The 14,421-nt window shown below is 43.7% G+C and overlaps 1 protein-coding gene across 2 annotated transcripts in view; it reads left to right on the top strand.

Moving 5' to 3' along the window:
- fat2 (FAT atypical cadherin 2) overlaps positions 1-14,421 on the top strand; it is a 103,928-nt gene that overhangs the window by 59,331 nt on the left and 30,176 nt on the right. For both annotated transcript variants that reach the window (XM_041943519.1, XM_041943521.1), the window contains exons 17-22: positions 3,887-4,098; positions 6,638-6,775; positions 6,877-7,020; positions 10,451-10,648; positions 12,363-12,963; positions 13,474-13,674. In XM_041943519.1, coding sequence (XP_041799453.1) covers positions 3,887-4,098; positions 6,638-6,775; positions 6,877-7,020; positions 10,451-10,648; positions 12,363-12,963; positions 13,474-13,674 — 1,494 coding nt within the window. The remainder of the gene's footprint in view (positions 1-3,886; positions 4,099-6,637; positions 6,776-6,876; positions 7,021-10,450; positions 10,649-12,362; positions 12,964-13,473; positions 13,675-14,421) is intronic.

The following is a 14,421-nucleotide window of genomic DNA, read 5'->3' on the forward strand; positions in this document are numbered from 1 at the left end:
TCACTGCAGTGCCCTCCACCCCTTCCAGGTCAAGCCGGTTTTTATGAACGCCCTCTGCTGGACCGCAAGGCAAGCTGCTTCAAGTGGTCCGGAGTCAGAATATGAAAAACGCTTGAATGCAGACTGAAAGGTCACAGCAGTAGTGCACATGCAGCCGTCTCTCCAGGACAGGCACGGAGGCTTCAGTCCTGCCTTGTGCGAGTGCGTCAGTGAGCAGTCCGTCCTCTGGGATAATGCCAGCTGAAGCCACGCTGTAATTATCTGCTGCTCTCCCTGCAGAAAAGAGGCAGCTCCAGTGATTTCAACACATCCCTCACAGAGGGAACGTTGAGATGTGTAATCCAGGAAAACCAAGACAGACTACAATCAGATGACACATGAAATAAAAACTGAAAAACGGGGCCATTGATAGATGATAAATCATAATTATGACTCAGATGTGATTATAAATGTAGAAACCAGCTATTCTGCTCCTCTCAGCCAACAAACTAAATTCCCCTGAGCAAAGCACTTGATCCCTGCTTCGTGCCTCGATGTGAAAAATGAGCGGTAGAGCTTCTCTGTGATGGAAAGAATAGACTGCGGATGTAGTGCTCGAGTGAGAATGTACAGAAGAGCATGAAGCAGCATTGATGGGAAGAGGAAAAACTGGAGCTGGGCCAGTTTTCTCCCTGCAGAAAAAGGTACAGAAAACCAGATAAATAAATAACACAGCTTGGATCATTCTGACTGAGGCTGCTTGTACAAATCTCCTTGATCTCAGAGAAATCAATAAAGTGGGATTTGTGTAAGAGGTACAAATAATTTACTTGTTGAAACCTGGAGGTGTTTAGTTTGAGGGGAATGCTAGATGTTTGTTTGTGTTGGATTCCATTTCATTTTATCTTAATAAAGTGTGGTTTGGCAGACTGGCTGGCAGCCCGTGAAAATACGCTGTGTGTCTCACCCACACACTGCTGGATAGGACACGCTGCCGTCCACAGATACACTCCGGCTTTGTGTGGTATAATAAACTCACTAACAGAGGTATCCTGTGTAATAAACACAAAGTCGGAACAATTTAGAGCCTCTTGTCTCCAAACAGCCATATCTATAAGAAGTGGCAGTGGCTGATCAGAACGCAAACTACATGTTCAGATTTGGTTCACACATGAATCAGGCTTTTAACAGAAGAAGACAGGCCCAGGAGAAGTGAGATGGATAAAGCCATGACTAGAATATGACCAGACTTCAGAAGAAGCTGCTCAAAGAGGAAGAACGTTTATCATTTTCTCCAAATTCTTCAAGCAGCACCAGTGTGCAGGATTTGGTGGCATCTAGTGGTGAGGTTGCAGATAACTTTTTTTGATCAATTCAATCTGGCAGAAAATTGTTAGAAATAACCTTCAAAATTTTAAAAATTTTGTTTTGTCTGACCAACGTGTCAACCAACGGTCACCAGAAACAAAGAAAAGCATCAAGTTTCTGTAACGGCTGATTTTATAGCATTTTTGCTTAAAAATTAAACTTTTCATCAATTCCCAAAATATTCAACCGTTAAACTATTTAATGTGCAATTTCTTTCTTTCTGATCTTTTCTTCTCTCTCACAAATAACACTGAAAAAATGTGTCGGTCCTCCAGCTTGGCAGCAAATCATTCATACCCTCTAAAAACCTCACAGCAAACATTCAATAACAATGTTTTGTTGATGGAATGAGGGAGCAGGAGGGAGCAGGAGGTGAAGAGGTCTATCTGTTAAAGCTGAGCAGGTTTATGGCAGGTCAGATAAATGAGGAAATCAACCCAAACGGAAAGGAGTGGCTCAATAACAGACAAAAAAAAGTGGACACGACGCCATATATCCCCTTAAGGACTCTGACACGTCTTTTATCGCTGCCATAAATTGAGGTTAAACTTCACATGTGGATGATAGCTAACACATGAAGACAGCAGCCAGCTGTGGAGAGATTTATAGTTCCTGAAAGGTTAAACTCACAGCTTCACTGAGCTGACAAAAGTGAGAGTTCACTAGATATGTCACATGATACCACACACACACACACACACACACACACACACAGAGTCTTTGACTTATGGTGGGGATTATCATCCAAAGCACTTTGCTCGTACCATGCGAACATCCATTTTAAATGTATATTATGTCTGTCACTCAACATAATATACCCTCTGCATTTCAATATGAGGCGCATTCAAGCAGAGCGGCATCCCAGCAGTTTACATAGAGAGGAGATGAGGACAGTTCAGACGTGCAGTGGTGCTGAGGATGGAGGAAATGAGATCTGGATGAGAACTGTGAGCCACTGACCTGGACCTGATTTTTTTTTTTTTTTTAAACCTGGTCCTGTACAGACTTTAACGTGGCGTTCTATGAGGATCAGTCGGTCGTCATCGACTTTTCATGTAGCTCCACAAACCAGTCAGAGTTTTCACTCATCCAGCAGCCCAGTTGATAGAAATAATGAAGAAATTCCCATCAGCCTCGAGTGTAATGCTAACACAGCATTAGCACATCATCCATTTATACTGTGCCCTCATAACACTCGAGCAGCCACCCTGCATTTCAGTTTATGTATTACACTGCTGTGCTAGACATTAGCATGTTACGTTATTAGCATGAGCATGCTAAACTGTAGCATTTTTACAGATTAAAAAGCTAGTACCATCATGTTAACAGCGTAACAAGCCCAGCGTCTCGTGCTAAATGCTCGCATGCTAACTGGTGCTGAAAGGATTAATCAATTGAGTAATTTTTGCAGAAATTAATCGGCAAATATTTTGATAATTGAATTGTCATTTATTTATCAAACAGCAGCCAGAGATGGACGAGTTCCAGCTCCCTAAATGTGACAATCCTGCTTCTTCATATGATTCTTGATGGACTGTCTTTGGGTTTTGGACTCTTGGTTGAACAAAAACAATTTGAAGATGGCGCCTAAAGCAACTTCACCAATTAGTCAAAAATAATCAGAATGTCAATCAATAATGAGCGTCATTGTTTGTTGCAGCCCTAAAGCTAAGGCGCTGCATGTAATAACATGCTGCACGTTGCCATGTTAACACGCTTGTAATTATCATGAGCCTGAGCTGAAGCGTAGACTGGTGAAGGTGGAGTCTGATGAAGCAGAGCTGCTGACAGCCAGCGTCGGCACCACCCTCAGGCCAGACTTAACATTCTTTGCCACACTGATTGATCTCAAGAAGGTTAAGTTCCCAGATACGTTGTTAATCATTTTTCATCCATCCATCTCCTTGTTCCCCTGGTGTATAACGAACACTGCAGCCGCCAACACTCAAACCCAGGAGGCCGCGTTTAATACGGCTCCACCGTGACTCTGGATGTGCTGTGAATCAATTTTTTTGTTTCCGTATTTCCCCACACTTCAGGTTGATATATGTGCTGGTCTTGAAAAACATGGAAGTCTTGACTGGAATTTAAAGTTTTGATTTGAACAGTCATGTATTTGTAATGATGGACCCACCGGTGAATCTACCAGAGGCTGTACAGCTGCACTGAACAAAGTCCACACCTGGTATTTTGCTCAGAAGGTGAACTTGGCAGTTAGTGAACTTTGTACTTCTGTTGTGTATCAGAGGTAACTCATCACCCCCAACAAATCCTGCAACAGTACATCAGAACGCTGCACACGGCACACTGGTGTCCAGCACCTGCTGTGATCTGTTTATACTACAGTAAACCAGAGACAGGTGGAAAAATCTCTGAAGTCCAGTCCAGCGAGTCTACATTTCTCTGATTCTCAGTCTTTATGCTTCTGCAGAATCAATCCTTTTCTTGTGTGTGTTTTGTAGAAACATGAGTCAAATCTATACGGCGTCATCTCACTGTTCAATAAGAATAAGTCAGTCCCTACTCTGTGGTCTTGCAGGCCGTCTGACCCTTATCGCACCGCTGGACTTTGAAGTTTCTCGGGAGTACTACCTCTCTGTGGAGGGAAGTCGTGGCAAGTCGTCCCTCAGCGACATCACCACGGTGATCATCAACGTGACGGACGTGAACGACAACACGCCAGTGTTCGGGCGAGGCGACTATACTGCAGAGATATCAGAGAATCTGACGCCTGGACGCCTTGTAATGAAGGTAAGAGCTAAGGAGTTACACAGAAACATAGTGCAGATATTTGTATTTGTAAGTGCGTTTCACGTGTTTACAATCTGGTGTAAAAGCTCAACTTGAGGCCCTGAAGGCTTCACACTCACCTGTGCCAACTCAGAAAGTGAGCAGGTGAAACAACAGCTGTTGTCTTTAGAGCATCGCGCTCCTGCAAGTGAAGCCGAAAAGAAACAGTACAGTGCAGGTTATTTGAGGTGAACAAAGCCACCAGATATTTTAATTCAGTTTAAACGAGGAGTGAGAACAATCACACACTTGTTTCATCATCACAAAGCCTGCAGCATTTCAGTAATTACACACTCACGGTTCAGCCATTTGTCCCTCCTTCGCTGGATTTGAACAAACTGTGTGTGTCCAGGATAAATGTCTCCTGTGAGTTTAATCAGGATTACTCAAAGGGATCTCGCCCACTTGCACCAATCAATATGGCACTTCAGGTTTTGGTCAATACCCAGAGCATGCACGCTCAGAATGGTGAAATTCTGCCCACTGGAGTTTGAGGTACATGTTTTTGGTATTTGTGGTGCCAGTTTGTGATTATTGGACAAATCATTAATGAGTTATGGACGTTTTCTGGCTAAGCCCTGCACTGTATAGCTAGTTCATGGCAGCCATGTTTTTCCACTAATTTTACTAATTTATTATATATAAACTAATGTGTATATGATGCACACACACACACACACACACATACATACACACACACACACAAATATTCCAAAAACTAAATCCGTCATGGCGGACTGTAATGGTCCAAGAGGCTTTTTGTAGATGTCCACCTTCAAGTCAATTGGACTTAAGATATGAGGAACGTTTTTGAGCCTTAATTACAGCGCCACCATCTGGCTGACTGGGCTCATATTTCTTGGGAGGCACATGTACACCATTTCCAGTTATTAGGCAGAGTTTCGTGTTTCAGGCCCAAATTAAATTTATGAAAATAATGATAATAATTATAATAAACAGGCCCACACACACACACACACACACACAGTAGGGTTTAATAATTCCATATACACAATAATAATATAGCAGTATGAGATCTGGCAGCTTGTCGATGGTGTACATGTGTAAAAAACTGATTAAATGTGCAGACACACACAGCTATATGACATGTCAACCATCATCTGTCAGGCCAGCAGCAGAGATAACACAGCAATAACACAGTTCAGTGGTTTGCTGATGGTTGGACCACGGCTGGATGATGAGTCTGTAATCATATGGTTTCATATTTGACATTTTTCTTCTCTCGCCCCCTTTTCCCATCTCTGTTTTCACCATTTAACTGCAACCTGTCGCCATTTAAAAATGTTTTAACTGTTATCACTTATCACATAATTGGGGGAGAGTGTCGCAGAGAAAATAATAAGATTCATTGTCACGATGAGCTAAAACGACGGCAATAAAGAGGAAAACAAAGACGGCTGAGCTCATGATTTTATTGCAAGACATCCCCGTCTTAATAATAATGATGATAATGTTAATCTTTGTCTCTCATTGAGCACAAAAATCATCTCTGAGAACAAATTGAACAATCTGCCATTAAAGATTATTAAAGCACATTCTGTTTCAATTGTCATATTATTTTTTACTGTTTCTTATTGAGGCGTAATAATATGAAAGTTAGTTCTGTACTTCTTAAAACAGTGTGAATTTTATCACTAACAGTGAAATCATGTTTGATTAGATGTAGATTTCTGTGTTGTGATGAATAAAAAGAAGACTTTAACAGCCAAAAACCAAAGCTAAATAACTTATTGTTGTCAAGTTAAAGAAAAAGGCTTAAACGAGCTAATATTTTAGCCAAATGAAAAACACGAAAACAAGCTAATGTTGCCGTCAAGTGAGATCAAAGCTAAAACAAGCTAATACAGTTGTTTTAATCACATCTTGGCTAGAACAAACAAATCTTGTTTTCAAAGTAAAGCTGTTCTTGAAACCAAGATTAAAACAAGCTTGTAATCAAAACTTGTGATCAAGTTAAAGCAAAGGCTGAAACAAGCTAACGTGTAATGCTAATTTAGCTTGTTTCCGTGTTACATTAAGCTCGCAGTCCAGATAAAAACTAAGCTAGACTGTGCTAATTTTGTTGTAAAGTTAAAACCAATGCAAAAAGAAAGTAAGATTGTAGTCAGGCTGAAACAGGAAAACAAGCTAAAGCATTGTGTTGAGGCTAAAACCAGAGCAAAAACAGGCTAATATGTCATTTTCTAAAATAATAAAGGAGGCAGTTCTGTGATAATGACTTGATCATTTTATCACTTTATTTACAACTAATAAAAAATCTGCACATGCCGTCAGTCGAAAGAATGTCCTTCAACCCAGGCATCGACATTCAGCCCTTTGAATGAGCAAAGATCTGCTGCCATTGCTTTGTCCCGTGGCTAACCGTGACCTCTGACCCAGCTTTCTTGTTGCTCTATGGGATTATTTGTTGAATGCTGCCGGTAAAATGTGTGGATCTCTCATCTGACTTCTGCCTCACTTCCTCCATCTTCACCTCCAGGTAACAGCCACGGATCAGGACGGTCCAATCAACAATCTGCTGCGTTACTCCATAGTGAGCGGAGACCCTCTGCAGCAGTTCTCCATTCACTCTCGCAGCGGAGAAATCACTGTCCGCACTGCACTGGACCGAGAGGAGGTCAGTGTGTTTCTCTGTGTGTTCAATCAATAAAAAGGAAGGAAGAATTTAAAATTATTTTATGAATTAAATACTGAATTTCATCTCCATCTCCTCTCCAGATCCCTCATTACTCTCTGACAGTGCAGGCAGCTGATGAAGGTGATCCTCCTCTGTCCTCGGCCGTCCTCATCACCATCACTGTCACCGATGTCAATGACAACCCGCCCATCTTCTCGCAGGTCAACCACAATCTGCTGCTGCAGGTATGACCACCGGAACATCTCGCACGACAGATCACACCTGCACACTCACGTCAGGATCACACACCAACAGGTGCACCTGCGAATGCGTCGGCTTTTGACAAAAACCACCTGGCCTCTTCTGCTGCCTGTGTGATCTGTCCAGTGTGGTACTACCAGCATAAGCTCTTAAAGGAAAGGTGGTGAGAAGGTGGGCAGGTGAAATCCTGGTTCAGGTCTACAGGCTGAGTAAATGATGCAGGCAGGTGAATTACTATCAAATGGATGTCGGCATGTGCGTATGGCATTCAGCAGGAAGGATGTGTTGGCATGATGCTGCAGTCACATTGATTATAAAAATCTGATCATTTATCCTTTCTCCCATCAGAATGCCTCATTTACAAGATAAAAACGTGGGACCTCCAATAATTAAGAGTGCTCTTTTTGCCTTTAACCCAGTTTCTTTAATTGATTTGACCCCCGGGGGACACCATACGCAGTCTGAGAGATTCTAGTTGGGAAAAATAGCTTCGGTTCGGTGTTCAGAAACCAACCACGTCTGCAGCCTGAAGCAGTTGAAGACATGTTGGCACCCCGCTGCCTGCAGTAGAAGAAAACGCCGTCTTCACACAAACCACCGCATCTACAAAAAGTCAACAAGCAATGAGAAAAACGCGCCCAGAACGCTCCGGAAAGACTCATCTGCTCATCAGCTTCTGAAAATAACCCCTGGTGTCCTGCAGGGGGAAGCTGCAGTCGCATTCATGTGTGAAATTTGACAACTCAATGAAAAATTTGACCAGGGGGGGACTCGCTTTCACATTAATATGAGCAAAACACGCAGCTCCTCATCTGTTAATCTGTTTATGATGTGTAAGGAAACTGAAAACATTTGTTCCCTAAGTTAGTTAAGGACTTTCTGAAAAACAGCCATTAGCGGAGCCAAATACTCGTCAAGCAAGGCTGTAAACCTGCTCTGCTCCTGGCCGCCTAACACGCTGATAATGAAGACAGATGAACTAATGACTGAAGGTAATTAAAGAGAAATCACTAAAGGTCCTTCATCCTCTATCAATCAGTCCTTCTGTATCATTATAACTCTCTTTCTCAGACACTCCAGTGAAAATGTGCTGACCTGTAAGTGCTGCTCCATCATCACCGCAGCAGCCAGAGCTCATTAAAACTGTGTGCTGAGAGTTCAAGAGTGAAACTCTTCAGAGAGCCAAAAAGGAGAGCGAGGTTTCTGAACTCTGTGGGATCAAAGAGGCGGGAAGATCAGCTGTCATGATTTGTTGGAGCCGCTGTGTGAGTTGCTTGCAGGACATCAGTGCCACCCTTTCACCTACAACCGCTAATTACAGGACTACGTCTGCTGGTTTGGAGAAACTTTTAACAGGCAGTTTACCTGCACTTCTCCTGTTTGTGCGCCTGAAAGCTCGGCTCGCCGCGTGCTTCGGTGCGACGTAGTTGCCCACATGCCTGTGAATGCACATGTGCCTCTGCAGGTGTGTGTTCGCGCCTCTGGCAGGGCCGTCGCAGTGTTGTTTCAGCCACGCTGGCTGTTCCTCACTGACACTTTCGGTTCTGTCTGCCAGCTCTCCATCACTCCACCTGCTGCTGCAGCGCTGCCACCCCAGAAACTCCGCAGAATAGCTGGTTTACGAGCCAAAACGTCTGCACTGATGAATCCAAGCTCTGTGATATCATCCCATCTGCTAATGTCCCCACAGCCAGCTCAAGAAGAAAGCCCTGATTGCATTAAGCAGATGGATTTTGCTGAAAGTGGGGAATGGAGTTGTTGTTTTTTTCAGGCAGGTGCTGCAGGTCGGCGGCGGCGTCCTCTCTGCTGTTTCACTATTTGCCAGTTTTACGACCGGCACATCTGCTGTAGCGAAGTGTCAACGTGCTATTAGGCTGCAGTCGACTTTGAATATTTCATTGGGTTGGTTGCAGATTGGTGGAACGCCCTAAAAGGATGCAGAAGCGCCACAGCACGTTGCATCTCTGTTGATTTTACTGCAGATTTACTGGAAACGCGGACTGAAGTTTGTCTTCACTCCATCGTGCTAAACAGACACGTGAATACCATGAACAGGATCTGTGCTGCGCTGCATCTGTCATGTTCCTGTCGAGGAAAGACACTCATAAAGCACTGATATAAGCATTGATTTGGTGAAGTCTTGTTGTCTTGGTGAAAATAGGGCTAAATTTGGTTGAAATGTGAAAGTTTTTTTCACATCTAGGTTGCATTAACCTTTGTTTACCCTTTCATCGAGCCGGCCTCCTTCAGTTTCTGAGGCTGTGTTCAATCCTGATCCAGCTGTGTCCACTGGGAGGCTGCTGAGCCCGGTTCTGTGGTGAAGGGCAGAGAGGCAGGCCAATGATCTGTAGGTTATCACTTCATTCCCACACCTGAAAAACCTGTGCAGGGAAGGTGATTCCCTTCCAGCATCAATGCCTTGCTCAAACCAACAACCTGCTTTAGGAATCAAACTCCTAACCCTGACACACTCCTCAAGTTTGACTGGCCAAAAAACTTCCCGTACATTCCTCACACTCTGATGAAGCCGCTGTTTGCAGAAACAGGATCGTGATTTGTGCTCTAATTGAAATCTGAAAGATCACACTGGAGCCGTTACATGTTTTAGCCCATTAACTCCAAATTGTTTTTATTTCATTGCTGCCCTCCTCCTAAAAGCCTGCTTTTAGATTGATAGTCCACCTTCCAGGGAACCACTTGTTTCTATTAATTTCACTACACTACGAAAATCAGCAGACAGAGCCTGTCAAGGTGGCTTTGAGTCGATGATCAGTCATAGTGAACGATTTAAGGATTTTATTATTTTTCAGTCAGCTACCATCCTGTGGTACTAAAGTTTCAAGCAGGGACAATGTGTAAAAACTTTCTTGGTCTCTCAGTACGTTTATTACAGCAAAGTATTGTATTGAACATGTATAAATTATCAATGGCTGCCTGGAAGTTGATCGAAGAAGTTAATAAAATGCAATAGTAAATGCTCAGCTGTAATATGGCTGAATTACCCTCAGTTGCAGGTTTGGTAGGTGCTCCAGGCTAAAACTGTTAATGTACTCCTACTTCATGCTCTGTAGGATATAAGGCCACAGTGAGCCCCCTCAAAACAAATGCAGTCTCGCATAATATGTCTTTCTAATATTTTCTGTTTCAACCACACAATTTCTATCAAATAGTGCAGACTACATATTCAGTATAGCTCAGTATAATGCAATGTAATTCAACAGCAGCACAAACTAAAGGCTCCAAAATGACCATTAAGTTCAATCAACGCCTCCTGGAAACAGTTAAAACCAAAACTGAACACCTTCATTTCATAAATGTAGGATTTATTGACGGGCTGCATTAAACTGGACATGAAATAACAGAACTGGTTGAAGCTGAAGTAAAAGGTGAATTAATAAACCTCGTCTCCTGCAGGAGGGCGAGTCAGTCGGCAGCAGCATCCTCCAGCTTGTCGTGACGGACAAAGACACGCCCAGGAACGGACCGCCTTTCTCCTTCCACATCGTCAGCGGCAACGAGGACCGCCGTTTCCACGTCGACCAGGGTGGCCTGCTGTCGCTCTCCGCTCCACTCAGAAAGAAGGTCAAACCCCATCACCAGCTCAAGATTCAGGTAACAATACAGGATATGACGACAGGCAGCTGGTGGTTTGTTAATTTAGAGATCCAAGATGAAGCTGAGAGAAAAAGACGCAGTTACAGATCCATCTGTGAATTCAGCACCACGGACAGCAGCGCAGATTTACGATGCACATCACAGTTAGACTGCTGATATTTTAGAGTCATGGTCGGGGACTCTAACCTGCACAATCAGGTCAGATAAAGGATCAATGAGTCGGTCCAGCTGACCGATATTCGACTGAACAACCCCTCTGCTCCTGCTCTGCTACCTGGAGATGGAGAGGGTGGATGGCAGGTTAACAAGGGGGATGGTATCCTCCATCATATCACCTACCGATTAGAGAACATGTTCAACTTAGAGGTCGATGCGCATACAAGCTCCAAGTTTCCCCTCCTGAATCCCTGCTCGCTCACCTGGTTTTCACTCATTCTAACGCTTATTTAAAACTTTTGTTTTCTTTCCTTTGCTGTTTTCACCCAGTGGGAGGATAAAGATCTATCATCATGTCTGTCACATCTCCCATTTCACCCCTGAGATTCACATCTTGGTCTTTCTGCTGCAATTGCAGGACCATAAAATGAAAATCTGCCAAATTGTCACACAAGGAAAGAAGCTACAAAGTGTTTCTTGTAGTCCTGGTTCGGTGATGAAATGCTGATGCGCTGCAGAGTCCCTCGCGGCCTCGGGTGCTGTATTGCTGACAGTGCTGTCAGGAGAGGTGGCAGTCACACTGGCAAACAGCAGAGGAAGCGGTAACAGAGAAGCTGTCTGCTGTGCTTCAGGAGTGACCTCGCAAGCTGAAGCTTTAGCTTCACAGCGAGCTAAATAAGCTGCAGTTTAACTTCAAATTGTTGATGATTGGCCTAAGATAAGACTTAATTCATCCCTCGCTGGGGAAATTCACCTGTTACAGCAGCAGAATAACAAAAAGGAGAGGTAGAAAAACAACAAGCAGAAACATTTTATTTTAGCTTTGATTGGCCGTGAGGTCAAACCTCCTACATATTACCATCACAGGTACATAGATGTATGTGTCGACTGTGGCTCAGCAGGTGGAGCGGTCGCTTAATAATATTTCAAGGCATTGACTAACTAACAGTGTCAACTAGAATTCATGAGTTTAGTTTGAACAAGTTTATGACGTTGTGTCTTTCCATGAGAAATAAAAGGTTATTATGAGGTTACAGCTGTCAAAGCACTTCAGGATTATGAGCTGAAGCATTTGAGTACAGCTGAATATGCATATTTTGATAACTACATTTCTTTCTTTTTCACCATTTCAATTCTTAGAAATATGTTTTTACCCAGTTTCTCGGGTCAGTGTAAAAAAATCCACACACACATTCAGAGTATCATGGGACAAACACGGTTCATTAGGGACAGGAATTATAATCAAAACTCAAATCAGCAATAAAAGTAATCAAACTAACTCATTTATTATGTTGTTTTTCTGCTTTGTTGCTTGTGACGCCTCATACAGGTGCACGTCTGTGAGTTCAGAGCAGCTCAATCAGACTGATTTTTCTTTTTCTGATGTTCAATTATAAATAAATGATGCTGGAGCAGCAAGATTTGAGCTCACCGTAGATTTTATGGGGCCCACTGTCGAATAGTTCCAAAAACAATTGTGTTTTTTCTAAACAAAAAAAGCAAAATATAATATCAGTCTATTCTCTGTGTCATGTGCTATCAACGTACCAATCAGGTGACAGACAGCGGCCACCCTCCCCTCTCCTCCATCTGTGTGGTCAACATCAATGTCACCGAGCAGAGCAAGTATCCTCCCTCTGTAGTGCCTTTGGAGGTCTTCATCACTACCTCCGGCGGGCTGTTTGCCAACCGGGTCATCGGCAGGCTCCATGCCTCAGACCAGGACCTGCAGGACGTCCTGGCCTACAAGCTAGTATCAGAAAATCCAGACAACGGGAGGTTCTCCGTGGACCTGACTGACGGCAAAATCTGGGCGGATGAAAACCTGGAGGAGGGCTCCTACTCCCTCAATGTGAGCGTGACTGATGGGAAGTTCAGCGTCTGGACTGGGGTCAGAGTTCACGTGTGGGCGGCCGACCAGAGGGCGCTGGACTCCGGCCTGACGCTGCAGCTGGTCGGGCTGTCGCCGGAGGAGTTTCTGGGCGACCACTGGAGAGGCCTTCAGCGCAGCCTAGGACAAGCTTTGGGTTTACCCAGACAAGAGCTTCACCTGGCCAGCCTCCAGCAGCTACCTGACACCAAGGTCCTGGAAACCCTGCTGGTCTGGAGGCCTCAGAATGGACTCGTCCAGTCTCTGCCAACCAGCAGACTCGCAGGTGATCAATCAAGATACATACTGAGGCATTCCAACTGACTGTCACAATGAGGGCTTTGACTAACCCGAGTGTACTCCATGAGATAAAATACTTCACTGATTCAGGGATTAATGTGTTAGCACGACATGATATGTATATGATGTATATATGATATATGAATTTAAATAGAAAAAAACACTCAAAAGGTACAAATCCAGATTCATATTCCTCATATTCAGCTTCTCAGATTTGGGAAAGTGTCCATGTTTAGGATTTAAAGTAATGACACTGCAGCTCTGTAGCGTCACCAGTTGAGCCCCAAAGCAGATCATTAATCAGCTTTTAATGGAAAATAACTGATCATACAGATCAATAAATATCTGGTAACATTCTTAAAAAGCTGTTGTTGAACTCTTTGACTCTTTTGAAATGTTGGCAGCCATTCATTTGCACACAAAGTGAGTCAGATAATGCTGTGAGATGAAGTGTCTCTTCGAATGTGCTGTCTGAAAGCTGAACTCTTTCATGTAGGTATTATTTCGGACATCGAGGACTCTCTGGGCCTCAGCATCCTCAGGGTGAGCCACAACGGGTGTCTGGGTACCGGCTGTCCACCGCGAGGCTGCAGGAACGCCGTCCAGCTGACAGGAGAAAGAATGAGCCATTTCACCACCGCCAGAGCTGGTTACATCACCCCCCGACACACCTGGGAGAGCGTCTGCCCCTGTAACGGTACGTCTGTCTTTCTGTCTGTCTGTACCTGTGCTGCGGAGAGCCGGTAATGAGGCAGCATGCATGTGGGTACCAACATGAGCGCGTGCGACTTGGTGAGGGGGTGGCTGCCTTTTATCAGCGGGGAACAACGATTTTGAGGTAGACAGTCTATCACATAGCTCATCATCCTCGTCTCCTCCTCCGAGGAGGAGTCTGCAGCCTCAGACGCAGCAGCGTCGTCCTGCTGCTTTGACAATTGATTCGACTGAAAACTACAGCCGTGAATGAGAAAACGCTCCAGCAGAGTCATTTCATTCGCCGAGCAGAGGGTGCACGGCTGACACCTCATCCGACCGTGGACGTGGCTGTGCAGCAGAAAGCCACATGAAGGTGTAACTGATGAAACACTGAGGTGGAGACAGGTTTACCTCCACCTACATTTTTACCTTTTCTTTCTTCTGTCATAATGGAAAAACAGACATTTTCATTTTTCAGATTTTTTTATTTATTCTTTATTTCTACATAAAAGTACAAGAATTATAAAAGACATTCAGGAAATGAAAAGAAAAAGCACATACAGGAGCGGAGGTCCACTGAAACGCTCAAAGCAAGATAAACTAATTATATAAATTATTTAAAAAAGGGACAGAAAAGCAATTAGGGGACAAAATATTAACAGAAAAGGGGAGAAAGAAGACAATTGTTTCTCATTCATGCTCTAAAATAATGTTGTAACTGACAAGTAACCGCAATACACAATTACAC

This window comes from Chelmon rostratus, chromosome 9 (genome assembly GCF_017976325.1).
Source record: "Chelmon rostratus isolate fCheRos1 chromosome 9, fCheRos1.pri, whole genome shotgun sequence".
Taxonomy (NCBI): domain Eukaryota; kingdom Metazoa; phylum Chordata; class Actinopteri; order Chaetodontiformes; family Chaetodontidae; genus Chelmon; species Chelmon rostratus.